The 25,167-nt window shown below is 56.6% G+C and overlaps 10 protein-coding genes across 10 annotated transcripts; 4 read left to right on the top strand and 6 right to left on the bottom strand.

Annotated features, from left to right (window-relative positions):
- Window positions 1-176: 176 nt before the first annotated feature.
- VTJ04DRAFT_7300 (uncharacterized protein) lies at window positions 177-473 on the bottom strand (the record flags this gene model as incomplete). The annotated part of the gene is made up of 1 exon (XM_069365613.1): window positions 177-473. One exon carries the CDS (start codon window positions 471-473, stop codon window positions 177-179), a length of 297 nt encoding a protein of 98 aa, XP_069216629.1.
- A 2,218-nt stretch (window positions 474-2,691) lies between these two features.
- Window positions 2,692-3,971, top strand: VTJ04DRAFT_7299 (uncharacterized protein; the record flags this gene model as incomplete). The annotated part of the gene is made up of 2 exons (XM_069365610.1): window positions 2,692-3,159; window positions 3,261-3,971. The coding sequence occupies 2 exons, from the start codon at window positions 2,692-2,694 to the stop codon at window positions 3,969-3,971; spliced, it is 1,179 nt and encodes a 392-aa protein (XP_069216628.1).
- A 47-nt stretch (window positions 3,972-4,018) lies between these two features.
- Window positions 4,019-4,369, bottom strand: VTJ04DRAFT_7298 (uncharacterized protein; the record flags this gene model as incomplete). Its single annotated transcript, XM_069365609.1, has 2 exons — window positions 4,019-4,119; window positions 4,207-4,369. 2 exons carry the CDS (start codon window positions 4,367-4,369, stop codon window positions 4,019-4,021), a joined length of 264 nt encoding a protein of 87 aa, XP_069216627.1.
- Window positions 4,370-5,236: 867 nt separating this feature from the next.
- On the bottom strand, window positions 5,237-6,859 carry VTJ04DRAFT_7297 (uncharacterized protein; the record flags this gene model as incomplete). The annotated part of the gene is made up of 1 exon (XM_069365608.1): window positions 5,237-6,859. One exon carries the CDS (start codon window positions 6,857-6,859, stop codon window positions 5,237-5,239), a length of 1,623 nt encoding a protein of 540 aa, XP_069216626.1.
- A 1,025-nt stretch (window positions 6,860-7,884) lies between these two features.
- VTJ04DRAFT_7296 (uncharacterized protein) lies at window positions 7,885-11,330 on the bottom strand (the record flags this gene model as incomplete). The annotated part of the gene is made up of 4 exons (XM_069365607.1): window positions 7,885-9,107; window positions 9,164-10,464; window positions 10,530-10,963; window positions 11,028-11,330. The coding sequence occupies 4 exons, from the start codon at window positions 11,328-11,330 to the stop codon at window positions 7,885-7,887; spliced, it is 3,261 nt and encodes a 1,086-aa protein (XP_069216625.1).
- Window positions 11,331-12,397: 1,067 nt separating this feature from the next.
- VTJ04DRAFT_7295 (uncharacterized protein) lies at window positions 12,398-13,642 on the bottom strand (the record flags this gene model as incomplete). Its single annotated transcript, XM_069365606.1, has 4 exons — window positions 12,398-12,931; window positions 12,989-13,365; window positions 13,427-13,525; window positions 13,576-13,642. 4 exons carry the CDS (start codon window positions 13,640-13,642, stop codon window positions 12,398-12,400), a joined length of 1,077 nt encoding a protein of 358 aa, XP_069216624.1.
- Window positions 13,643-15,088: 1,446 nt separating this feature from the next.
- Window positions 15,089-16,140, top strand: VTJ04DRAFT_7294 (uncharacterized protein; the record flags this gene model as incomplete). The annotated part of the gene is made up of 3 exons (XM_069365605.1): window positions 15,089-15,124; window positions 15,180-15,608; window positions 15,679-16,140. 3 exons carry the CDS (start codon window positions 15,089-15,091, stop codon window positions 16,138-16,140), a joined length of 927 nt encoding a protein of 308 aa, XP_069216623.1.
- Window positions 16,141-16,768: 628 nt separating this feature from the next.
- On the top strand, window positions 16,769-17,656 carry VTJ04DRAFT_7293 (uncharacterized protein; the record flags this gene model as incomplete). The annotated part of the gene is made up of 2 exons (XM_069365604.1): window positions 16,769-17,216; window positions 17,292-17,656. 2 exons carry the CDS (start codon window positions 16,769-16,771, stop codon window positions 17,654-17,656), a joined length of 813 nt encoding a protein of 270 aa, XP_069216622.1.
- Window positions 17,657-18,424: 768 nt separating this feature from the next.
- Window positions 18,425-20,944, bottom strand: VTJ04DRAFT_7292 (uncharacterized protein; the record flags this gene model as incomplete). The annotated part of the gene is made up of 2 exons (XM_069365603.1): window positions 18,425-19,299; window positions 19,477-20,944. The coding sequence occupies 2 exons, from the start codon at window positions 20,942-20,944 to the stop codon at window positions 18,425-18,427; spliced, it is 2,343 nt and encodes a 780-aa protein (XP_069216621.1).
- A 1,299-nt stretch (window positions 20,945-22,243) lies between these two features.
- VTJ04DRAFT_7291 (uncharacterized protein) lies at window positions 22,244-23,801 on the top strand (the record flags this gene model as incomplete). The annotated part of the gene is made up of 2 exons (XM_069365602.1): window positions 22,244-23,635; window positions 23,760-23,801. The coding sequence occupies 2 exons, from the start codon at window positions 22,244-22,246 to the stop codon at window positions 23,799-23,801; spliced, it is 1,434 nt and encodes a 477-aa protein (XP_069216620.1).
- Between the last annotated feature and the right edge of the window lie 1,366 nt (window positions 23,802-25,167).

The raw sequence follows: 25,167 nt of genomic DNA, 5'->3' as shown, positions 1-25,167 counted from the left end.
AAAGAGGATGGAGACATAGAGACTAATGTAGGTAAGTTTGGCAAATATCGTGATATAAAACTGTTCAAGAGTAAGATGGGTATCAGAATCCATGTTGGTAGTAGTAGCGTCTAGGCGGTGCGCTTGGTGTTGATGAAGGTCGGATGTGGAAGCCGAGCTCGAGGCGAGCGTTTGTTTCAGAGCTCCGAGCTCCGAGCTCCGAAGCCAAGCCAACCTGGAGCATTGTTGGATGGGGATTGGGGCCAACCGACCCTGCCGCCGCTGGACTTCTTGGCAAAAAGCGCAAGGAAGCTGTTCCTGCCGATCTGGATCTGCGCTACGGATACGCCTTGACCCTGAACCCTGAGGCTGATGTGTCCAATCAGCTTTCTGAGCGTAAATGAAAGGTCCCATTTGGGGGCAGTCATTGGCGCGCGGAAGAGTCCTGACGCGCGCTTGCGGGCGCTTCGCGTTTGTTTTCCCCAGTCTTTCATTGTCGTTGCCACTCCAGCTCCCAATGTTCGAAACATGCAATGGGCCTTGAGCCAACCAGGGCACACAGCCCATCGTCCTCCATTCTCAATAATCTCTCGTTTCTTTTTCGAAAGTTTGATCCTTCTCAATTTCCCCCAGAATGGACAAGCCTTCCATTGTTTTACCACAAGTGCTACGCGTCGATGTGGAAACCATCCAGCCGGCTAGAGTCAGTCGAGGGATCATGGTGGCCATTTTCTCTCTCACAAGTTTGGCGCCAGCTAGCCTAGCATTGTTGATGCCCCGCGGCTATTGCGGGCGGAGGAACAAAACCACACTCCCTCACTCCCACGACGGATTCAGTCGTACCGTCCCCCGGAATTTATGTTTCATTGCCGCAACGGTGCAGCTTCCAAATGACGAGCCTGCCTAGCTAACGATGGACCCCAAGCTGAGAGAGCTGCAAGTTGCAGTGCCAGAGACTGACACCTTCCTCTTCCTCTCCCGGGCAGCCTGAGGACTTCGCCTCTCGTTACACGCGCGCCAGAGGCGAGAGCCTCCTGGAGTGTCTGAGAGAGGAGCAGCTCGTCTTCATATCCTCAACACGAGAGGGTACCGTTCTGTCGGGTTCTCGATGGGACCTGCAGGATAGTGGCAGACCATGCGTACGGTCGCTCACAAGTTGGCCATCTGCAGTACATACGATGCCCGTTTCCAACGGCCGGCCACTGGTCGCTGACACCATTTCCAGCCTCATGTCAACCTTTGTTCAACAATACCTTGAATCCTTATCTTGTTCCCAAGTCCGTTTTTTTTTTTTTTCGGAGAATGATCATTCATTCCATGCTCTTGACCTAGGCGCGCTTGGCCATCATTCCCTCGAAATTCAAATTGCGTCCAAGCCATGTCCGACTCTTGGCGTTGCAATGGGCGGCGGATGACAAGGCGACAAGGCCGGGCGGTTAGCTTCCCCAGCCGCCCTTGAGTGGGGGCATCCAGCTTGTTCTATTTTTTGACACCCCAAGACCAAGGAGCCAAGACTTCCCCGCGGGAGCTTCCCGACGTGCATCTGAGATCCGCATCTTCTTATGGCGTCACTTGGGCCAAAACAACAATTTGACGCTTTGGTTATGGACTGATTGAATGATCAGAAATATGCCCGAATTCATATTGGGGGATGATTCCAAAAAGAAATGAAATCTTAATGGAGGAATGACAGAGCTCAATTGCCGGACGGCGCAGCACGACGCCAAGCTGCCTCCGTACTCTGCAGAGCACAGAGATGAATGGGACCGGAACCACAGATATCGAACGGAGCTGAGATCAACTTGGCCACGAGAGTACACAGACATCAACTTCTCTCTACCACTGTGCACTCGATCGGTATTTGCACGTCTTGGTCATCGCGGCGTTGTTCATATCCATGGTGTCAACCACACCCCCTCCCCCCTTGAACTTTCCCATGCACACCCTATGGGCCACGGCCTCTAGCCGCCTGCGGGACCCTCAACCCACCGACGACCGGGTTGGTAGCCGCCCAGATCTCCAAACAAACGCCATTCCCATACCACGCCAACCACTGACAGATGGCGCTGGTTGCTCCCAGGGCCTCTCTAGAGACATTGGCTTCGTTTCATCAGCCAGGTTCGCTCGGCTGCTATGCTCTTCCGCATTGTTTCAGATCTCCTCTCAGTTGCCCGATCAGTTTGGGAGATCGAGGCCAGCCGCCATGGCCATGTTTAGATACACTACCGTGCCTACCTGGCTGAGACATACCAGGTCTCCATCTCAGCCTTGACTCCTGTATAAGTCTCCGGCCACCCCTCCTCATGTGCCTTGGCCAGGCCTAGCTCAGCTCTCCAATCCTCGACCATCGAACTGCAGCCTCGCGACCACCTTGTCGTGTTTCTCTTTGTTTCTTGTTTTCATCCTCGTTTCTCCAACTTCACCTTAGACTACTATTACTATCGGTTGCTGGCCAGCCTCCTCGTTTGATACGGGACCATTCGAGTCTTCTCGTCGTTGCCTCGATAGACCCCTTTAAAACAGTATCTCGAGGCTTTGCTGGTCAAAGCTGCCTACCATCTACTCTAAACCTAATATCTCCTCTATCTGGCCCTGCGCAGCCCCCCACAACAGAACTAGTTGCAAAGAACACCTCCTACAATGCCTGATTTGTCACGGACACAAAACCATCAACAATATCAGCAACCCCTCTCCGTCCCCCTCGCTTCCACCATGTCATACTACCAAAATCCTCAACAACTGCCCAACTTCTATGGGGACCTCTCCAGGGCCGGCGCCGGCGGGATACCCATGGCCAGCTACGACCCATACGCCGTGAGCGCCGTGCAGTCCCTGCAGATCCCGACCACCAGCGCCACCATGGGCGGCCCCGTGGGCGGGTCGCTACCGACGCAACACAGGGCTTCTTCGGGGGCGTGGAACGCGCAAGACGACTCGATGTTGCTGCAGCTGCGCGCCATGGGCAAGAACTGGAACCAGATCCAGAGAGAAGCGTTCCCGGGCAAGACGGGCAACGCGTGCCGCAAGAGGCACGAGCGGCTGATGGAGCGCCGCGGCCAGAACGACTTCGACACCCGCAAGCTCGAGAGGTTGTGCAAGGAGTACATGAACATGCGCAAGGAGATCTGGCAAGGGCTGGCCGCCAAGTGCGGCGAGAAGTGGAACGTTGTTGAGGCACAGGTGTGTATACCATACAATACCATACCATTCCAACTCCCCAGACTTCCCACCATGTCAACGCATCTAGGTATCTGATCCACATAACTAACCTCTTGTCTCAGTGCATGTCCAACGGCCTCAAAAACATCCAATCCCACGCCCGCGCCTACGCCCGCCGCGAGCGGCTCGAGGCGGGCCTCGGCAGCAGCAGCAGCAATGCTAGCGCCTACGACGACCCCAACGATGCAGATGGCATGTGCCTCACCCCGACCGACGAGCACGTCGACCTCGACATCGACGCTGACGGCGCCGACCAGTCCTACAGCTCTCCCGAAACCACCGGCTCCTCCTCCACCGGCAGCGGAGGGCCGCACTCCACGCCCGCCGGCGCGGCGGCGGCCAGCTCCCAACACCACCACCACCTTCTGCGCGACAGCCTCCGCAGCAGCCACCCCTCCCACTCCCACTCCCACCACCCGTCGTACAGCACCAGTAGCAGTACCACTTTCAACCACCACCACCAACACAGCAACAGCCTCAACAGCCTCAGCAGCGGCGGAGGCAGCGGCGGGCATCACGGCAGCCATCACCACCACTCGCAAAGCTACAGCGGACCCTACCACGGCTACGGCACCGGCGGCGGGTACGGACATTCGTACAGCAACAGCGTGTCCAGCACGGCGTCGGCGCCGGAGCACGGCAATCGCGCAAACCCCACCACGACCACGACCAGCCCGGCGGTTGGCGGCGGCAACTATGGCAGGCTTCCCAGCATCGGGGATATAGGCAGCATGGGGATTGATGCGATTATTCATCGCGGGGGGCCGAACTAGGTCTAGGTCCTCCCTATTCTTCTTTTCCTTTGTCTTACACTTTCTCTCTACTTATCTCTCCGTTTGCACATCCTCGAGTCTCTTTCGGTTGGGTTGTTGGGATTATCATTCATCACCTGGCTATCATCATCACCGTCCTCCTCCTCCTCTTCCTCCTAAGCATCTCAAAGCATAGCATGGTATGGCGTCATCGGGTATCAAACGTTCCATCTTTCTTTCCTCTTTACCTACCTACCAATTTCCTTCCTTATTTTCCTCCCACTCCTTAATCTCTTTTCCTGTCTCCTGGCATCAGAACGGATGGGACACCTCAGGTACTCAGCATGTTGGTGGGGTTGTTTGTTTCGTTGTTTTTTGTTCGCAACCATAGGGCGGAGTTGGTGGCGTGGTGTGTGCATTTATTGGAGTTCTTTTTTTTTCTTCCAACTCTCTTGGTGAATAGGACCTAGGTAGATTGTTCCTTTTGTTGTCGGGTTTGTGGGGGTGAAAGTTGACTTGAGTTTCCTGTTGTCTAGCTGTAATTACCATTCAACATCCAGACGGACCGATCTTTTTGGACAAAATTGGATAGATGGAGATACGTATGGGGATGGATAGGCTACTAGGTGGCTATCTAGGTAACTTGCCTTTTCTGCAGATATAGCAGAGCGGCCAACAGAGCATCTCAAATAATAATAGCTGACGGAAAAAACTGGAAAAGAATTGCTTGCTTGATTTGAGTGGACTCCAGTTCCATCAAGGTGCTCGTGCCAACTGATCAGGAAGAAGAGACACCGACCCAGATTCTTCCGGGACAGCCGTCTGAACGGGGCCAGTCTTCACTATCTACCTGACCGAGGTCGACTTTCCCATGCCCGGCCAGGGATCGACGGAAGGCTGGAATCATGACTGCAGCCGGGAGGGAGGGTGTTCACTACCTGAGGATGAGAGGCAACATCGCTCAACAGCACCGGATCATAACATCCAATCTCAAAAGCTTCATGAGTTCCGGGGGCACCCCAAGGAAGAATGAGCACCGACGCCCGTAACATACGTGGTAGGCACATGGTAGGCACATAGGTTGGTTTTCAACTCCCTTGGCAAGCCATCACCAGACCTCCAAACATGCAAACAGGTAACATAATGTACAACGAAACCTGAAAAATCGGCCGTCAGAGGTAGATCGACGACAGCTATTGTACACAAACATGACTCAATGGACTCGATATTTCTTTATCCACTTTTCAGGACCGTCATGGACTCCAGTCCCGGGCCGGCCCGGTTTATTATGTCCGGCTACCGGCCACGGGACTCACTACTCCGACCACCGGCCCCGATCCAGACGGCCCTGAATCCTCCTCCTCAATCCAATCCTCCTCCTCCTCCTCATCATAGTCATCCTCCTCCTCCTCGTCCGGCTCCCCGGCCACGCTCCTCCACACCCTCGCCCACATCCCCTTCTTCTGCGCCAGCGCCAGCACCATGATCACCGGCAGGTGCCAAACGCTCGCCCAAAACAATCCACGAGCGCTGCCCTTATGGCCCTCATACCTCCAAAACTTGACGGCCTCGCGGATCAGCCACGCGTTGACGGGCAGGCTGGTGACGGCAAAACTCCACTCGGTGACCCCCGCGGCGCAGAGCGCCACGCACAGCGGGACAAAGACGACGCTGTACCGCAGCGCGACGCGGGCGTTGCGCGCCGGGTTGGTCCAGCACAGCATGCGCAGCCCGGCGGCCTTGTATTCCTCGCGGATGCCCCACGAGAGCGGCATGAAATGCGGGAACTGCCAGGCAAACAACAAACCAGCAAACAGCCAACCACCGATACTCGACCCGTCCGATGCGAACAGCAATTCGCGCCACGTGCCGTCGCCCGTGGCGGTCTCCCCAGCGGCGGCGGCCCAGCCCATGAGCGGGGGGATGCCGCCGACGATGGCGCCGACCCACGTGTTGACGGCCGAGATGCGCTTGAGCGGGGTGTACGCGCCGGCGTAGATGGCGATGTTGAGCCCGCCGAGGAACGCCACGGTCGGGTTCACGCCCAGGTACAGCCCCGCGGTGCCGGCGAGGCCGCAGGCGATGGCGAAGAGCAGGGCCGCGCGCGTGGACAGGAGGCGGCGCACGAGGGGACGGGTGCGCGTGCGCGTCATGCGGGCGTCGGTGTCGGGCTCGTACAGCATGTTGAGCGCGTTTGCGGAGGCAGAGCAGAGCGTCGTGCCCGTGGTGAGGAAGAGGAGGGTCAATGGGGAGAGGGACGGGATGGCGGCCGTTGCGGCGGCCGAAGTGGAGAGGAAGGCTGGGACGGGGTATAAGGCGTAGGGGACCATGGCTGACAACACGACCAGGACGGTCAAGCGAGGTTTTGCTAGCGAGAGCAGGGCCGAAAGAGTGCGCCGGAACGAGTCGGCAGGCGCACGGGCGGCAGAGTCGGCCAAACGGGCCGAGGCATCGGGAGGTAGAGAGGTAGCCATTGAGTCCGCGGAGCTGGTCGAGGTGCTGCTTCGCCGGGCAGCTTGCCGTCGGCGGTGCGGAGGTAGTGTCTCAGCAGAGGCCGGAGTGGATGGCGTCACATCATCGGCTGGAGATTGAGAAGCGGCAGGCCGGACGCTGCCGACCGGCGCCGAGGACGCAGAGGCAGTAGTGCCATTGGGGTTGGCGAGGACTGAGTTGGACAGGAAATAACCGGCACGGAATTGGCATGAGTTGGAGGAGGAGGCTCGTAACCTCAAAGACTCGGAGAAAAACCTCGACTGGGCCGGCGACGTCAGCGGCGGCTTTAACAACGGGACGCCAATGCTCCTCTGCCCGCGGCCGACGTGGCGCAGAAGAAGATGGCGACTGCACCGCCAACACAAGGTTTCGAAACCGCCGGGCCGAAGGGGTAAACGCAGTGGTGTCGGCGGCATGGTGGGAGTGAGATCAAGTGCCCGGCGGCATCGCCATCGTCGGTCGTCAATTGGCGGCGTTTGACGCGGAGGGAAGAAACGGCCGAGAGGGTAGCCGATCAGATGGCCAGAGCATCAGAGGAGATCGGAATTTTGGAGCTTGATCAGATTTGTGGCTGGTGGGTGGGGTTTGCGGGGGTTTGCGGAGCAAGATCAAGGCTCAACTGTGGCTGGTGATGCCAAGACGGGATCTCCGTGTGGAGTGGACGGGAATGACATCATCGATCGCATCTGATCCAACAGAAAATCAAGCGCAACACCAAGAACGCGTATTGGCGATGTTGTGGTTTGTTTGTTTACCTCCAACCCCGCCGGGCAACGCCACCATGTTCACAAGGGTCACAAGTCTGAAACACCAGGGAAAACCTTCATCCTCATTTCTTTGTTCTCAACTGCTGATAAGATAAGTCTCAGTCCTCCGGAGCCAGCCATTCGTCGAGAGCGAGAGGACCAGATGGCCAGCCCTCGGCGGCGTCCCGGTCGCCAGCCTTGGGACCAGCCGACTGTGCGCGTGGCACAGTTGGTGACTCTCCGGTGCCAGAATGGCTTCGGCTTCATGTGGTGGCATGGAGCTGTGACTTCTCGGGTTCGAGTCCGGACTCATCCACACCAGTAAAAACTCTTCGGGGTTTTTCGTAGCCGCCCAAGCCTGGCCAGTGAGGGTGGTGAGCTTTTTGGGAAGTAAACACCTTGTTTGAAAATGCTTCTGTGTCTTGAAGCGGCGCAGTTGCGTCTTGATCTGCGATCCCTATGTGCCAACATCCCAATGCACGCATCTCAGCCCCTGATGTTCAACCCATCTGTCTAAACACCATACCGTCACAGGTCGGATCAGACAACAGCAAACAAGGTAAAACAGCTCATACACACAACAAGACATTTCATTATCATAAGCATTTACAGCGAATAAGAACTATTTTCCATGCCACCTCAAATCATCACCACATCCACTTTTCCCTATCTCGGGACGATAGGTAGGTAGGTATTCACTCCAACCTCCCCCTCCCCCAGCCTCCCACCACCCCGGGCTCGTTCAAAAAGCTCGTCACATTCCTCGCGCCCACCTTATCCCTCCCCACCAAAAAGCTCTCCGGTGGGCCCAAATAGCTCTGCTTCACCCCTCCCAAATCAATCACCACCTTCTGCACAATCACTCCCGGCATCAGCGCCCACACGCGCAGCTTGTACGCGCCCTCGCGCGGCACCGCAAAGCTGGTGGTCGTGTATCCGCCCGTGCGGCCCCAAACGCCATCCGCCACGGCGCCCTGCCATCCCGCGGGCATGCTGGTGCCCACCGTCCTCCCCACAGGCGCGACGCGCTTGATTTGCTCCGGGGCAGGCGAGCTGTCGGCAGCGGGGAAGAGGGACACGGCGTACTCAAGCGGGTCGTACTCGCCCAGGTAGTTGAGCGCAGGCGAAATAAGCAGCGTGACGTTGGCAGCGGAGTGGTTGGTGAAGAGGTAGACGTCGTACTCGAGGGCCGGGGCCGTGTCGACGGTGAGTTTCTCCGCGTCGAGCGGGATCAGACCCACACCTGAGCCGGTGCGGCCGTAGGACGAGAACTTGTGGTAGGTGGGCTTGGTAATCTTCTGCAAGCTTTCGCGTTTGCCGACGCGCCAGACCTCGGGCAGGGGTTTCGCGGCGGGGATGATGGCCGAGTAGTGCTCGCCGGCGATGGAGACGTGGCCATCGGCTTCGACGAAGCCCTTCTTAAACGACGCCGGGACAGCGCGGCGGCGCACGGGGACCAGGATGTGCGGGTCCGCGAACCCATACGAGTCGCTGCCGTCGCAGGGCACGGTCAGGTTAATCTTGACCGTCTCCTCCCAGGTTCCCTGCGGCGCCTTGGCCCAGTCGACGGACACGAGCACGCGCTGGTCGGGCTTGCTGCCGCCGACGACGCCGGAGGACTGCGACAGCTTGATCCACGGCTTCTCGGGCGCGGCGGACCAGGCGCACTCGCGCACGCCGCGCGAGAAGACGTCAAAGTAGCGCATCGACGGGCCGTACGGCTCGAGCGGGGGGACGGCGAGGTCGTTGCTCGTGTTGGGATGCCACCGGTCATCGCCCTTGACCGTGGCGTTGGAGCCTTCCACGCCGAAGCCGACTTCGCCGGACACGGCGGCAAAGTCGGTCTGGACATAGACGAGAGGCGGGAGGGCGTTGCGCATCGGCTGTTGCCAGTAACCGTCGTAGCCGAGGTGGGTTTCTGTCGGGGGTTAGTTAACCGTACATATGCGCAGGCATGTTTCGGAAGATACTTACGGTCCATGAAGTGTTTCCACTTGCCGTCCAGCAGGGCATCCCAAGTCCGCGTGAGGTTGGCATCCGCAGCCGAGTGGGCCAGAACCTCGTTAATGACCGTGTTGGCAGCATTGCGGCGCTGGCCGGCGTAGAACGCGTTGCGTGCGGCGCCGATCTGAATCTTATGGACAATCTCGCCCGCAAGCGCTGGGTGCAGGACAGTCTCAAAAAACGCCGGCTTCGTCTCCGCGGGCAAACGGTTATACACAGCCTGAGCCCGGGCGACCAGGTCGGCCCACTGGGCCAGCACGGCGTCGGCCTCGTTGTAGTTGATGACCGAGTACACGTGCGGCTCGAGCAGCTCGTACTTGCGGCGGGCGGCGTACATGCCGTAGCGCATCATGACGTCGGCGGCATCCTTGGCGTACTTCTCGCCAAACTCGCGCGCGGCCCACGCCTCGGCCCATTCCGCCGTGCTGTCGACGTGCCACCGCTCCGCGTCGTAGGCCATGTCGAAGAAGTGGCTGATGGGGATCTCGAGCGCCTTCATGTCGCCCACGTTGACCACCCAGATGCGGTCCACACCGCGCGCGTAGGCGTGGTGCATCTGCTCGGCCGTCTTGGTCAGCTGGATCGTGTTGATCCACTTGTAGTTGCGCGGGTCGCCGACGTAGTCGAAGTGGTAGTAGACTCCCGCGCCGCCGGCGCGGTCCGTCTCGTTGAGCAGCGGCAGCCGGCGCACGTTGCCCCAGTTGTCGTCGGCCCAGAGCAGCGTCACGTCGTCGGGCACCTGCAAGCCCGCGAACAGGTACGTCATGACCTCCTTGTACAGGCACCACGTTTGCGGGATGGTAGTGACGTCGTCGACGCCGAGGCCCTCGGCCATGATGCGGCGCTGGTTGCCGACCAGGATGGTGAGCATCTCGACGATGTGCTCGACGCCCAAGCCCTCGATGGCCGTGTCGCCCGTGCCGCGCATGCCGACGGTCCACAGCGAGTTGCGCGCGTACGGCTTGGCCCGCTGCACGCCGTAGCGGAAGTACTCGTCGATGGTCTTGTTGTTGAGGTTGTACGCCCACGGGCCCTCGTAGAAGGTGCCGAACTCGTTCTGCGCGCGCATCAGGGGTTCGGTGTGAGACGTGCCGATCACGATCTCGTACGCGTCCGCCAGCGGCTGGTTGGCCGGGTCGTCCACCATGAACATGGACGCCCACAGCGTCGGCCAGAGGTAGTTGGCACGCAGACGCAAGAGGACCTCGAAGATGAGGCTGTAGAAGCCGGCGCCGTACCCGGCACCGTAGGGTGTGTCTTCCCAATGGGCACTGGAAGCAACAAGACAAGTCAGTGAGGGCCATGTAAGAAACAAAAACAAAAAGGGAAGACTCACGCGACCCAGTTGGTCAAAGCCGGCTGCTCATCGTTGAGGAAGAAACCCCGGTACCTGACCGACGGCGAGTTCTGAACCTTCTTGGCCTTGGTAACGTAAAGATTCTTGGCCTTCTTCGGCGGGCTGTCGGCCCAGAAGTACCACGGGCTCACGCCGATCTGCTCGCTCACGTCGTAGATGCCGTAGATGGTTCCGCGGGGGTCGGCGCCGGCGATGACGAGCGCCTTGGCGCACCCGGGCACCGGGTTCTTGACCACCTGGCTGGTGAAGGCCTCCCACTTGCCCTTGACGGCCGACACGTCGAGCGCGCGCGACGAAATCAGCTTGTCGATGACGGTAGAATGGCCGATGGTGCCGGCGATGATGACGATCTTGCCGGGCTCCGGGTCCGAGTAGGCCGGGCCGTAGAACCGCTCCGTGCCGGTGGTAGAGAACTGCCGCAAATGTTAGGCCACTCGTAAGAAGGCTGGCTGTGTAGACAGCACCGAAAAGACTCACATGAGTGTTATTCTTGTTATTCACTGGATGGTACACATACTCGGCCGGCTTCGCCCCCTTCTCGCCGTTGCTGAGGGTGTAATTGACACCCGTAACGCGGCCAAAGTCGACGGCGAGGTCACCCGCGGCGCGGATGACGCCCCAGTAGTCGTTACTGGACACGAGGATCTGGCCGCGGCCGATCTTGTCGCCGGCGATTTGAAGCTCGGCCTTGCGACCGTCGGTCGAGATGATCCTCTCCTGGCCCAGCGCCGAGGCCACGGCGCTAAGGCCGAGCCAGCAGAGAGCCTTGGTGATCAACATGCTTCCCGTTGCTGCTGCGTCGGCGGAAAACCTAGCACAGCAAGTAGCAGCTCACAACCTCGCGCCCTGGGAACAAGAGCGATCGGACGGGGCTGGTGGGAGCAGGAGGTGGAGGGGACGTGGCATGGCCATCACCTCGTCATGTTGGATTAAATAGGGTCCGTCCTCTGTCGTATGCGGGTGTGTGGTCTCATGAGTATCCAGCTCTCCGGATATGCAAGGCACACCCGCCCCTCCGGGAGCTGTGCTTCCATGAGGCTATACGCGGGATGGAAGTTCATCTGTGTGACAGGCCTCATAGCCATTGGTGGGAAAATAGAGACACCATCGACCGGGTCGCTACCAGCATGTGTTTTCGGGTGTGGATCGCGAGAATGCATGTTTGGTGTTTTGGTGGTATTGAAGGGTCGTCTCGGGATCAACATGACGTTTGCAACGCCGGGAAGGGAACCTGAATGGCGGACAAGACGCAGCTCAACCGCCAAAAGGGGAACTAAGCACCGGCATGGACGGCCAGGCCACGGCCGGCTACGCGGGTAAATGGTAGAAGTAGACAGGGAGCCAAGAATCGCGGGACGTCGGATGCTCTACTTCACCGTAACAGTACACCGTAGTAGCAACAACTGAATGCGAGATCGATGTTTGGTGGTTGGGAGATTGATAATCTGAGCCCACTGCAATAATATGTCGTCCTGGTGGCTGGTACTGAATGCGGGTTGCATCGGTCTCCGGAACGGTGTTCCGATCATGACAACGCCCAGAGTTTGGACGAGAGGAGAAATGCTTGATGGCAAAAGGTCGAAGATGTTCAGAGCCTTTCCCATGCTTTTTGCACGCTTGTAAGATACAACGTGAGAGGCGAAACCATGCAAACTCCCCTGTTCGAATCCCGAAACGCCATACACCTATGGTTGTGGACCTATCCCGCCAGAGGAGGATTAAACTGCAGAGCGAATCCCTGGAAGCTCTGCAACGGCTAACCGTCTACCTCGTACATCAGAATAAACACAAGCTGAACGAAAACCCAGCTGAGATGGCCTCTAGGCATCTTCCAGTTCTTTCCTTTCCTAAGCAGCAGACTCCTCCACCCACCGATACCGCGGCAACATCGCCATTTTCTCCTCCGGGCTGACGTCGGTATCGGCATACACCATGCGTGCGCCCTTCTTCTTCTTTTCTCCCGCACCAGCTGCCGCAGCCCCAGCCGCCTCTTCCGTGCCATTCTTGGCCGGAGCTGCTTGGTTGGCGCTCGACTCGGCCATCCTGATCAGCTGATCGATGCTATCGCCAACAGCGGTCGAGCTCGGCGTCGGCACGACAGGCGGTGCCGTCCCAGGGTAGCCCGCAGGAGGCGCGCCAGCCCCGTAATAATATGGCGGCGCGCCAGCAGCGCCACTGGGTGGCCTGGCAGGGAGGGGGAATGGTGCTGTCGCAGGCGGCGGCGGGGACGCTCCCGGTGGGAAAGCACCGACGGGATAAGCCGGAACAGCGCCGTACGGTGGGACAGGCGGGACACCTGGAACTCCGGGAACGGGAGGAACAGGCGGAACGCCGGCGGCTGGGTAAGGATAGCCTGGTTGTTGGGGTGGGAATGCGGGCGCCTGGTTGAGATTGCGGGTTAGCATTTGAAGAAGAGTAGAAGTTAGAGAGCGACTTACGACTGGCGCGGGGGCCTGCCCATCGGTAGGCGCAGCAGGAGGTGGGACGCCGTTCGCAGCGGCAGCCTTTTGCGCAGCAAGTTTGGCGCGGTGCTCGGCCAAGCGCTTCTTGATCTCCTCTGGTGTCTCGTATTTGATCTTCTTTGTCGGACCCTGCCCGCCAGAATGGCCGCGCGGGGGGTTTCCTGTAGCTTTTTGCCTCTCGGCTTGGGCTTGGTAGAAATTTTGGATGATCCGCTGGTTATGTTGTTGAAGGATGTCCTCGGGGACACCTTCCATACCGAAGATCTCGACGTCCAGGCCGGATCGGTTCGGGAGAGCATTCTCGACGCATTGCAATGTCTCTTTGTGGACTTGGTTCATATGCACGGAGAGACCTGAAGAAAGACGGGTTAGCATACCGTCCAACCATGAGATGGTGATTTCAGAAAGTCATACCTCCGGCCGTGTTGAGTCGCTTGCCGCACCGCTCGCATTTGAAATGCTTCGCCTTCTGATGGGAGATGAGGAGTTTGAGGTCCTCAAAATCGCGCTCGCCTGCAATATGTTAGAGTGCGACACTGCAGATACACATGCGGGAGACGAACAGTAATAGCACCAGGGGCGCGCGAGGAGCTCCTCGATGTCGGGATGACCGCGTTTCTTCTTGCCCATTGTGGCGGTTGACGGGGTGCTCGAGGTCGCTGGTCAATCGAAATAAGTCCTAATACTCGTCGCAATCGCGGCTTGATGAAAAAGTGGGCGGCAGGTTGTGGGACTTGTGCGAAATCGTGTGGTTGTTTGATCCACGGAACGTGGTGATGGATGGTCTGCTGGACTTCGAAGCGAGTGAAGCTCTGGCGTTGCCTTGCGTCGGCTGGCAATGGAAATGTTCAGCCTCAGGCGCCATGCTGGCGCCACACCGCGCCAACCCAGATCCGGCATGGTTCAGAGAGAGTGGGTCAAGGGAGGCTGGAGATGTGGCTGAAACTTTTCAACCTCGAAAGTCAACGGCGCACACCAGAACTCACTCAATGCTTTTAATCGGATGAACAGATTACAGTATCCCGAGTACTGAAGACAATTCGTGGTGTCTTGTCATTTAAGTTATGCTCCAATGTCAGTCCCCGAAACGAATACACATACGACGAACCCCGCAGATACAAGACCAGCCACGGCCTTCAAGTCAACTGGTCAGTGTCCCGGACTGGAGTTTTCTTGGCAATGTGGGAGGAGATTCTTATTGTGGGAGATGGCCCCTACGATGGTTGCTTGTGGAAGCTTCTGCCTTGTTGTCGTCAAATACCTGACGGACCTCCACTTGGTTCCTTTTGGTTTTTCGTTTGTGTCAGTCCTCTGGGATGGAAGTGTAGGTGGGATTGGCGGCCGAGTGATGCTCTCTCAGTTCCATGGCATAACTAGTAGAATACTGTAGGTATCATCCCTGACTCAGAACACATCACCGTGCCAACCTGGCTTGAATGTTTACTTCATTTGTTTTCTCCCCTTTTGTTCATCCTTTCATCTGTTCTTCCTTTGACCGACATCCCGAGCTAAACCCAGCGTCCTTTTCTTAGCTGCATCATGTGTCGAGCATGCTGTTGGCCGCTGGGTCCACCAACTCACATCACGCCATCTCCGTTATCACACACCGCATATACCTCGGATAGAGTCAAGTAAGCTCTAAATCTAACAGATACATCATGAACAGCTTGTATGGCTCCATGTCAGACCGAATCCACCAGCCCGAAGACCAAAGAGAACCCCGCATGAGGAGAAGCTATCCAAAGTTGCATCGCATGATCCACTGCAAACCAAGGCATTGCATTGCCATTGCATTGCCGGCATGCCCCTAGTGCGCCATCCCACGCAAATGTTGCAACATATGGCACGATTCAGGTAGCTTAGCAATCAAGACTTGAGAGGACCTAGTATTTCAACTTCCTCATCCCATCCTGCTCCTCATCTTCACCCATGTCAAGCAAAGGTGATTCGGCTTCACCATCCCCTAAGCCACCTCCCCAACTTTCCATTTCCAGCATCACAACCAGAGTCATTGCCTTTATCTTCCTACCAATCTTACTGGTCCTTTTGAGCCTCAAACAACCCACCACCACCACCATGTCTACATCTATCAAGAACGTTGCCGTCTTGGGTGTAAGTACACATGACTTGCTCACTCCCGATCAGGGTTATTCATTAACAACATCAGGGTTCCGGCACCCTCGGGCCGTCCATCATCACTGCCCTCCTCGATGCCGGCTACACCGTCACGGTCCTGACCCGTGCCGAGAAGACCAGCCCTTCCAACTTCCCCGAGGGTGTCCGCGTTGTTCCTGTGGACTACAGCTCCGTTGACTCCCTGAAATCCGCGCTCAGCGGCCAGGACGCTGTCGTGTCAACCCTGGCCGGCGTTGCTGTGGGCCAGCCCCAGCGCAACGCCATTGACGCCGCCCTTGCCGTTGGCGTCAAGCGATTCATCCCATCCGAGTTTGGCATCAACACCCGCCAGGTGCGCGGGACCCCGATTGCCCAGATTCTCGCCGGCAAGATCGCCACGGTGGATTACCTCGAGGAGTTGGCGGCGAAGAACGAGGGGTTTACCTGGACGGGAGTGACGACGGGGTTGTTCTTTGACTCGGTACGTCGGGCTTTGCTACTCTCCATTTCAAAAAGCAAGAGTGCTGAGTATTAACACCAACCCAACCCAGGGCCTGGACCGCTTCGGTCTCAAAACCATCAACCTCGACTCCAAAACCGCCAGCGTCGTCGACTCGGGCAACGAGCGCTTCTATGCCAGCACTCTAGCCCAGGTCGGCCGCGCCGTGGTCCACATCCTCCAGCACCCGGCCGAGACGGCCAACAAGTACCTGGCCATTGCTTCCTTCAACCTGTCGCAAAACGAGCTCATCAAGGTTGTCGAGGAGCTCACGGGCCAGGAGTACCCCGTCACGTCCCGCGCAAACTCGGCCGAGCTGCAGAAGGTCGGGGAGGAGAAGCTCGCCAAGGGGGATTACAGCGCCTTCCTGGAGCTGTTGACGGTGCATCTCCACGCAGACGGCGCCGGGAACGCTCTAGCGGCGGAGAAGAGCGCGAATGCGCTGATTGGGTTGCCTTATGAGGATTTGAAGACGGAGGTGGCGGCGTGGTTGAAGAGGAAGAATGTTTTGTAAAGAAAGGCATGGCGGTGCTGATGGGAGAATGACATGATTGATACCAAGCTATGAATAAACTGGCGTCTTTTCTTCTAGCACAAGCATTCAGCCCCACGTAAACACATTTCCAGCTCGTGTGGAGTGAGCAAACATGAGAATCACCTCAGCCCCCATCTGGTGGTACCTTGATGGCTGCCAAGCGGTTGAGCTGCGGGTGGCAGCCAACCCACAACCACGGCGTGGGATTCTGTATCCATCAAGGTTCTCACCGGGCATTCATCGGCGGAGAAGAGCGGCATCCAACTGGCCGACATTGTGCAAAGTTCAGAGAAAATCTTCAAGGCTTATGATCAGCTACCCGAACGAGATGAGGGGGATATGTCCATCAAGGTCCTCGAGGCTAAATTTGATAGCTAGAACGTGGGATCGCACATCAATAGACCGTGTTGTTGGGACCCAGGAACCTGGTTCGTGGAGGCGATGTCAATATCTGTTACTAACCACCAGGTCTCTGAAGAGGTGACTGTCTGAGTATTTAGATGGCCGTCTCTCCAGTCATAGCCTCAGTCTCAGCAGGCACAACTTGGCCCGGGTCCTCTCAACCAACATCCCGTCACCACAGCCAACAACTCCCCACCCATCCACCATGCGCTTCTCACTCCTTGTGACGGCCTGCCTCTCCCTGCTGCCGGGCGGCGCCCTCTCCCTGCCCGCCGCCTCCACCCCAACCACCAGCAGCAGCGGCACATCGGCCCCGACCACCACCGCCTTCTCCTCCCTCTCCACCACTTCCGGCTACAACCTCTCCGCGCCGGCCGTCCCGCGCTTCCCCATCCACCCGTCCTGCAACGTCACCCTGCGGCGGCAAATCGACCGCGCGTTGGGGGAGATGGTCGAGCTGGCGGCGCACGCGCGCGACCACATCCTCCGCTGGGGCGACGACTCGCCGTTTGTGCAGAAGTATTTCGGCAACACCACCGCGGCAGGAGGCACGGCGACCGCCCTGGGCTGGTTCGCCCGCGTCGCGGAAGGGGATCGGAGGGATATGCTGTTCAGATGTGACGATCCGGATCGGAATTGCGCGACGCAGGAGGGTGGGTTTGCTTTCCCTTTGTTACTCTAATACCTGATGAAGCGGACGAAAGCTGATGTTGTTTATTTCCATCTAGGCTGGGCTGGCCACTGGCGCGGCAGCAACGCCACTCAAGAAACCGTCCTCTGCCCGCTCTCCTTCGCTCCCGGCCGCCGGCTGCATCTCGACAGCATCTGCGGGCTGGGTCACACCGTGAAGGGCTCGCCGCTCAACACCTTCTGGGCGGTCGACCTGCTCCATCGGGTGCTTCACGTCCCGCGCATCAGCGAGGGCGTGGTGGACCACTTTGCGGATGGCTACGACGAGGTGGTGGAGCTGGCCAAGCGGGATCCCCAGCTCGCGGCGAGGGATAGCGAGGCGCTGCAGTTGTTTGCCTTGGAGGTGTATGCGTACGAGGTGGCGGCGCCGGGGGTGGGGTGTACTGGTGATGAGGAGAAATAAGGTGGCGTGTTTGGACTGGTGAACTCAACGAGAGAGGTACCTAGGCACCTCTTTAGAGAGTCATGACCACACAGGCTGAGATCACTGCCTTTTAGACATATAAGTGTAATGTAGACTGTTTGCTCAAGTCTTGGAAAATGAGGTGGTTGAGTGAATGATTGCGAAAGAACTGTCAGAGGAAGCCGTATTGTGTTTGAATATCAAGAGTCGAGTGCCTGATCTTGGCGGATAGATGGTTGAGTTTTGTCTGATATCTTTTTTGGATAGCATTAGATAACTAATACAGTTTTGGCCCTCCTTATTTAGGAGGGCTCAGTTCTGAGTTGTCAATCATGGGGTGGTTAGGAGGGACTGAGCCAGTGATTGACGTGGAGTTTTCACTGGTCTTCATATTCATAAACAGGGTTACGGTTCGTTTTATCCGTACAATAAGTAGGTAGCTCAGGGCTTGGGGATTCAATTCGATGATGACTCGGTGTTGAAGGACACGAAATAACAACCGGCCTGGAGGGCCGAGGACCTGACTGATCGACAAGACGGAAGTCTATTTCGCTACATCCAGGATGGGGAACAAGAAGGAAGGGTGCAAGGCCCTCCTCAAAAGATAGCACGTTAATAGATTCACCAGACCTAGGGTTTGCTTGGCGTTGTAGGTGGTTGTCTTGTGTCTCAGATGGACTGGGACGGCTATGATTGCTCTTAATGTTCATCCAGGGAGATCTGTCCATATCTGACTCTGGTTACAGCATGCCCCATCCCTTTGGCTTCCTACACGATCAAAAGCTCCTCGTCGTACTCCATGTCTTTCTTATCGTCAACCCTGTCTCCGATCCCAACCACTCCGCAAGCACCAAGAAGGGTGACAGGTTGTGGGCCGCTTTCCGCATTGCCATCGTGACGGCGAAGGACGAGGGGGGTGGGACAATGTTCAACCTCGTAGACGAAGTCCCCGGGTTGTGCATTCCACGGACCTATGCCAACGTGGCCGTCCTCTGTCACAAACAGTGCTCCCGTCAGCGCGTGTATATGTGCGGATACGTCGACAATGGATAACGGCAACGAGGATAGTGCAGTCGTTATATCTTTCCATCCAGTCACCGCCTCCACGTCGACGTCGGGGAACAGCTCCGTGCGATATTCCGATACGAAGTCGCCGGTCCAACTGAAGCCGAGCAGCGATATGGGAAACTGACAGTGACAGCCGTTATTCTCGTGAACATGTCCAGGCGGCATCTCTTCCTTAGGACACTCGATCTCGGGCAAGAGTTTGTCGAATTGGCCTGACGCCTTCAAACTCGCCCATGTGACCATGAGCCAGAAAGCGAACGACATGGCCATCTTATGAATCCGCGGCTCCGTTTGTGGATCAAAATCACCGGTTTCGAGGTCTTCGATCAGTGCTCCCGCTGCCAATCGAAGGAGTGCCTGGAATGGGGGCACCCCGGGAACTGGATACTTGGCGCTCTTCCTAGCAGAAAGATAATCGAGGAAGAACCGGACGCGGATTGCATCCGGATAATTTGGATCCTTGAACAAAGCCCTATCATCTCCTGATATATCTTCCTCATTCATAAACAAAGTACGATGAGGATGGGGGAGCACTCTGGTCTTTGCGATGACAGTGCGATACCTCGCTCTTGCAACTAGCGTGCCTTGTGGGGTTATGTTGACGGAGAAACTGGCATTTTTAGGTTTTTTGTTTGGACATGGCACTTCGTGGGCCCGGGCTCGCCGTTGGGAAGCCCTGAACCTGGGCTCGATGGCTATGTTGATGGAGAAAACGGTAATTCTGCTGTTCCCCATGTCCGTTCCTGACTCACGACGCTCATAATCGACGGCACGGTAGCCATATGGCCGGTTGTGCAAATCAGGCACCCAGGAAGGCACATTGAGTTCCGTGATATTGTTTGGGTTACCCACCCAGCTGGTCACCAACCCTGTGCCGGCGTAGGACAGAAGCCTAAGGTCCCGACACTCGAGTATTGCGCGCCGTGCCCAGTCGATGTAAACATCCCTCGCTGGACGATTGTAGTCAGGGATGATCATGTCCTGACCGCACCCGACCTCGCTACCACAGGATGATTGAGGAATAAGATGCAACAGACCGTACACGGAATCGCGGGGGTCGGAAGAATAGTGCATGTCGGCGATATGGAGAACAAAAAGCCAGTTGGGCACTGCAACTCCTCGTTGGATTCTCGTGGCGGTGTTTCTGGGTTCCAGATTGTTCAACAGCATCGTGCGTAGAACCCTAGCGAGTTGATAGTCGCAGACCTGCTCCGTCTTGTTCCCTGTATGAGCATGCAAGACTGATACTGCGAAGTCCGGGTCGCCAAATACCGTCGAAATGCAGGATGAAAAGCAATCGAATTCCGCCTCTGTCACGATCTCATCGCTCGACATGTATATGTGTGAAGCGGGGTTCGAGAGAACGAGCTCCTGTACAATCCAAACCCGCATCCAGTACTCAGACATGCTGGAGGTGACCAGGATTTTGATCGCGTTTTCATCGTGCCAGAGGTGTCGGGTGGCCTTGAAGAAAGTGGCAAGCGGCGGCCATGAGAGTAGCTCGAACGCCTTCACGCCTCGCTGTTTCATCTCATTTTCTACCTCTTTCGAACATTGCTCCCACTGATACGCAATCTCTCGCAAGATAGGAAACCCTCGGGCATGCTTATGCTCTCCCAGCCACGAAATCACCGCTGCCGCGTGACGGTACAAATCGCCCATGAGCATCACCTGGCTCGTTCGCTCGGCCATGTCATTCTGGTTGATACACAATGCATCGATCCACAGAGGTATTCCCACCATCTTAGCGGTCGGGGCGCTGTTGGTCTCGTCCGTATCCGGATCGCTCCTCGGGGTGTCAGGGGAACCCTCCTGCTTTGTCCTCGCCCCAACTCCGAACTGGCGCAGGCGGCGCAAGCAGTTGCGAAGGTTAACCCGTACTTTGAAGGGCTGGCCGTTGAGAAAAATGCGGTGGTATGGCCCGGCCGGATCACCCCAGATGTAGGATAACGCGGTGTAAGCAGGTCGATCTGAGAGGGAGACGGTGGCGAGTTCGACACGGATGGGATCGCCATCGTCCTCCTCATCTTGAATGTCCGCCTCATCTTCACCGTTGGTCTTGATTTGAGCCTTTTTCTCCTCAGCGGTAGTCGGCGCGCCGTTTCGTGGGGACGGAGGGAGAAGCCAGAGAACGCGGATTTCACGGCGCGAATCATCAAGAGGTTGATAGATGATGGACGAAGAGGAATCACAAGATTTCGTTTCCAATTCGCTGGACATTTTGTTCTTTCGCTCGTGTCTCTGCGTCCGGGGGAGTGAATCGAGCGGGGAGCTGGCGGAAATTCTGGAAAGAGGAGTTGGAGGAGTCTTGTTGCCTGGCTTCGCCCGGCGAGGCTGCCAGGCGTTGTCTCTTCAGCTCTGCAGACGCCAAGCCCAGCGTCTAGCCATGTCCAGTTTGGGTTAACTATTAAGGCGTTTTGGTGTTCGGAGCGCTTTCCTGAGGGAGATTTACATACAGTCGCCGTGTTTCAGGCGGTGAGAGGCTTGTGGGCTTCTGTATGGACGGATTCGCTGGGATGCACGATGCGACAGTTCAGAGAAACTCATGTGCCCCTTGCAGCGCTCCTCGGATCCAGACTGGCGGGTTCAGGCCGGACAAAACCTGCTGAGGCTAACTAACATCTCTTGGCTTGGGATGCCAGAGACACAGTGCTTCTGTTGGTTCCCTTCTCCGGAGACATCGAGTCAGTCAAGAATCGAATCTCAAGAGGTCCTTTCAACGCCAGCAACCCCTCCAACCACATTCATGGCACCTGTCAATTTGTGAGTACTCCGTACTCAGGCTCCAATGGAACATTAAGGCCGCAGAAATTTGAACTCGGTTCTCGAGGCATCTCACAACTCTGAGTCTAGACTCTTGCATGCTTTTATGCGTTTATACGTCCACACATTCAAGCACAAATGACTTCGAGCTGGTGCCAACGGTGGCACAGTATCAGTTAGCCATTCCCAAGTCCCTACCTCGCTTATGTGCCACATACTCCCAATTGACCACATCGTTCAGCGTGTCTATTCCACTATGTTTTGGGTCCAAAACAGGATATTACCTACACCTTGGCATGGGTGCTTAGGGATTTGCAGTTCTTCTCTCATAAACCTTATTTACTATGGTCACTAGGAGGCTGGGGAAAACCCTCCATGGTGCAAGGCGCTCGCGCCTGAGCGGGGGATTTAGCACGGGGCTGGATGGCAGCCCAGGCGTGCTTCGCCTCGGTTTAGCTTCAGCGCATGCAGGAATCCAGCCTCCTTGATTGGCCTTGTCTTTGCAAATGGCCCCTGTGGACGTGACAGGCAAGGGCTCGACGCCGTCAGCACGCCTCAAACGTCAGGTAGAGAGGCAGCCGGGATCAACAAAAAAAAAATAAAAGTTCTTACGGTGAATGTCTGGGAGCAGCTATTAATAATACCGAGCAGCACAGAGGGGTCAACGCCACAAATCCTGGAATTATCCCTATTAACTTGAAATTTCATGGACAATTGATCTCCTTTACGAACTGAATTCACCCAGTCGCCAGGGAAATGGCCACCGAAACCCAGAACTCGCCAGATCAATCAGAGAGCATCTACAGACCCCTCAATGCCTCGAAGCGGGAGATTCGCGTTCTCTGGCTCCTCCCACCTCCCACTCCCAACAAGCCAAGCAAACGACCTAAGAAGGACAGGTTTGCCGCCCGAAAAGAAGAAGAGAAGGACCCGATCCAAGTCGAGCTCACGACGGTCTCTTTACTCGACCAACCCGCGTACACGGCAATCTCATACTGCTGGGGAAGCCCAGATGCAAACCGCTACCGTATCTTCGTCAACGGCCAGCCATTGGAGGTCCGCGTCAACCTGTATGACTGCCTTGTTTGGCTTCGCCGCAAGGGGATAGGCACAAAGAAAACGACGGCCTGCCCAACGCCTGACTCCTCCGATTCAGAGATGCACGTGCGGCGTATGCAGGGCATACCACTCTGGATCGACATGATATGCATCAACCAGGAGAATTTGGCCGAACGAAACAGTCAGGTTCTTCTTATGGGAGACCTGTTCCGCAATGCGACCGCCGTCGTCTCCTGGATATGGGGAGACGAACGGTATGACAAGACGGGCAAGTCAGTGCTCGCGGATTGTGTCAGGGGGCTACGCCTGGTTGGTGAGATCGGTCGTCAGTGGATGCAGGGTCTCCCAGCCGACGTTGAAGCGGGGAAGAAAGACCAGGAAGCAAGGACGGCTAGAGATGATGCATCAGATTTCAAGGCACTTGCCAAGGTCACAGAATGCCTCAGACGCGTGGGTGAATCGACGGGACAAATATGGGAGGTCAAGACCATCTTCAAATGGCTCAGCACTCTGTTCAATAGCCAATATTGGCGACGCACTTGGATTGTTCAAGAACGCATATTGGCGGGCCCCGGTTCACACTTTTTCATGTGTGGAGAGGTCATCATCAGTAAGATGGAGTTCAACGCGTTCGGAGAGTGTCTCCGGGATTTACTTCGCGCCGACATTCACGCATGGCAGGTCTGGGAGGAGCTAAGGCGGTGTCCCGTCCCCGGGATCTCCGAGTCCTTGTGGTTGAGTCTTAGGATCAGCGCGAGGAATGAGCTGATCTTCTCCGGCTTCCTCGACGAGCTGCAGTGCGGTCGCATCGCGCCTGGGTGGTGGTTCGCGCTCTTGGTTGGGAGTCGGTGTTGGTGCACCGATCCGCGTGATGCCGTCTATGGCCTGCTGCAACTCATCCCCAACAACCAGTCCATCATCCCGGATTATACGCGGCCGGTTAGGGACGTGTATATTGACTGGGCGCTGGCCGCAATCTCTGAGCGCTGTGATCTCCAGTTGCTCCTTTATGCCGGCACGGGCCGGGCGGAACGCTGGCCGCCTGTATTTCCCGGTACAACCAAGACGGACCTCGGTCTTCCTTCATGGGTGCCAGATTTATTTAATTACAAGGAAGAACTTGCCGTTACAGATTGGTCCTCTTGCCTCCTATCTGAGGCGAGGGACGTGGGCTCTCACATCACCAACTTTTCTGTCAGAGTAACCCCCAAAGGGGGTCTCCTTGCTCACGCCCGACGGCGCGCAACAGTCTTGAAGATTGTTCAGCTTGGCGATTTCATGAAACATAACCCAACTCGGTGGAATCAGCGGTTTGTCGAGTTTTGCGACGATTACATTCAATTGTGGAAGAACAACAGGTTTCCAGCTGGCGGTATTCCACCTCTGCAGTGTCTCGCCCGGCTGCTGCTGCGCCAAAGGATCTCCCGTATGGATCCCCACGAAGCCAACCCAGCGACGGGAAAGCTAATACATCATCTTGCTTTCGGCTTCGTGGCTTGGTTGGTCTATACAAAATGTGACCTGCAACTGGCGACGCTCTCTGGATGTTGCCAGAGACTGGGACTATGGCTCAAGCGACGTTTGGCGAGGATTATAGGGTCAATTGTGTTCAACCCGATGGACTACCCGTTTATAGCAGTCTCAGCGAATTGGGGACTTCACTGGGGCAATCAATTTACCTCTACCTACCGTACAGTGTTGTTCCCTCAAGCCGACATAAAACATCTTATGGGGTGGACAAGGCTGCATCATGCCATTACTGATGCGAGGTCGACCTTGGACATCATTTTGGGGGAATTGGATAGGTGGACGAGGAACGAGGCTCGGTTATTTATGACGGAGGAGGGTCATGTTGGAACAGGACCACACACGATGCAGCCGGGAGACTTTGTGTATGAGGTTGAACATTGTCCTCAGCCACTTGTCTTCCGGTCTCATAATGCCTCCGAAGTAGAGGCGCTGGGGTCAAAGACTGTGACACTAATGGGCTCCTGCGAAGTGGTTGGAATTGGGGATGATATCGACTCCTCTCGACCGTTGGGTTATGATGAGGAGATTATCATCTATTGAACTTATTGGTGTTGATATTCTTCAAAATAGCACCAGGAACAATGGAACTGTATCAACTCCGCTGCTGAAATCTTTTCGTTTTGTTGTGCTTTCTGTTCGTTTAACTATATTGGGCCAAGTCGGCCGCCATAATAGCGACGATACGTCAGGAACCAGAATGGGAAGATAGGTACCCAGGTACCTGTACTGAGGGAATAGTATCAGGTAGGAAGATGCCTTCTCAGTAAGCCCTACGAGAAACTCCGGGTTGCCAATGTCAGGTACCAAGCGCCAAACGCACGGGCAACGAGACCACTCAGCCTCACTCAGGTATGCACAGCCACAGCGCGGCCAGGAATGACCTGGGTCCCCACCAACATGTCCTATATTTCTGCGTATCTCAGGCACATCCGCACACTTGGCACTATTCCTCGATATCTCAACAGTTCCAGCTTTACAACTGTTCTCCTGTTCTCCTGGAATCAATTGCTGTTGCTCCTAATGACGCAGACCACTCGTTCCGCTTGCCAACCCCAAAGAGAAAGACGAAGATTGAACGCCGAGAAAAGCTT

Source organism: Mycothermus thermophilus (assembly GCF_041956435.1).
Source record: "Mycothermus thermophilus strain CBS 625.91 unplaced genomic scaffold VTJ04scaffold_5, whole genome shotgun sequence".
Lineage (NCBI taxonomy): Eukaryota > Fungi > Ascomycota > Sordariomycetes > Sordariales > Chaetomiaceae > Mycothermus > Mycothermus thermophilus.
This window is presented reverse-complemented; position numbering and strand designations above follow the sequence as displayed.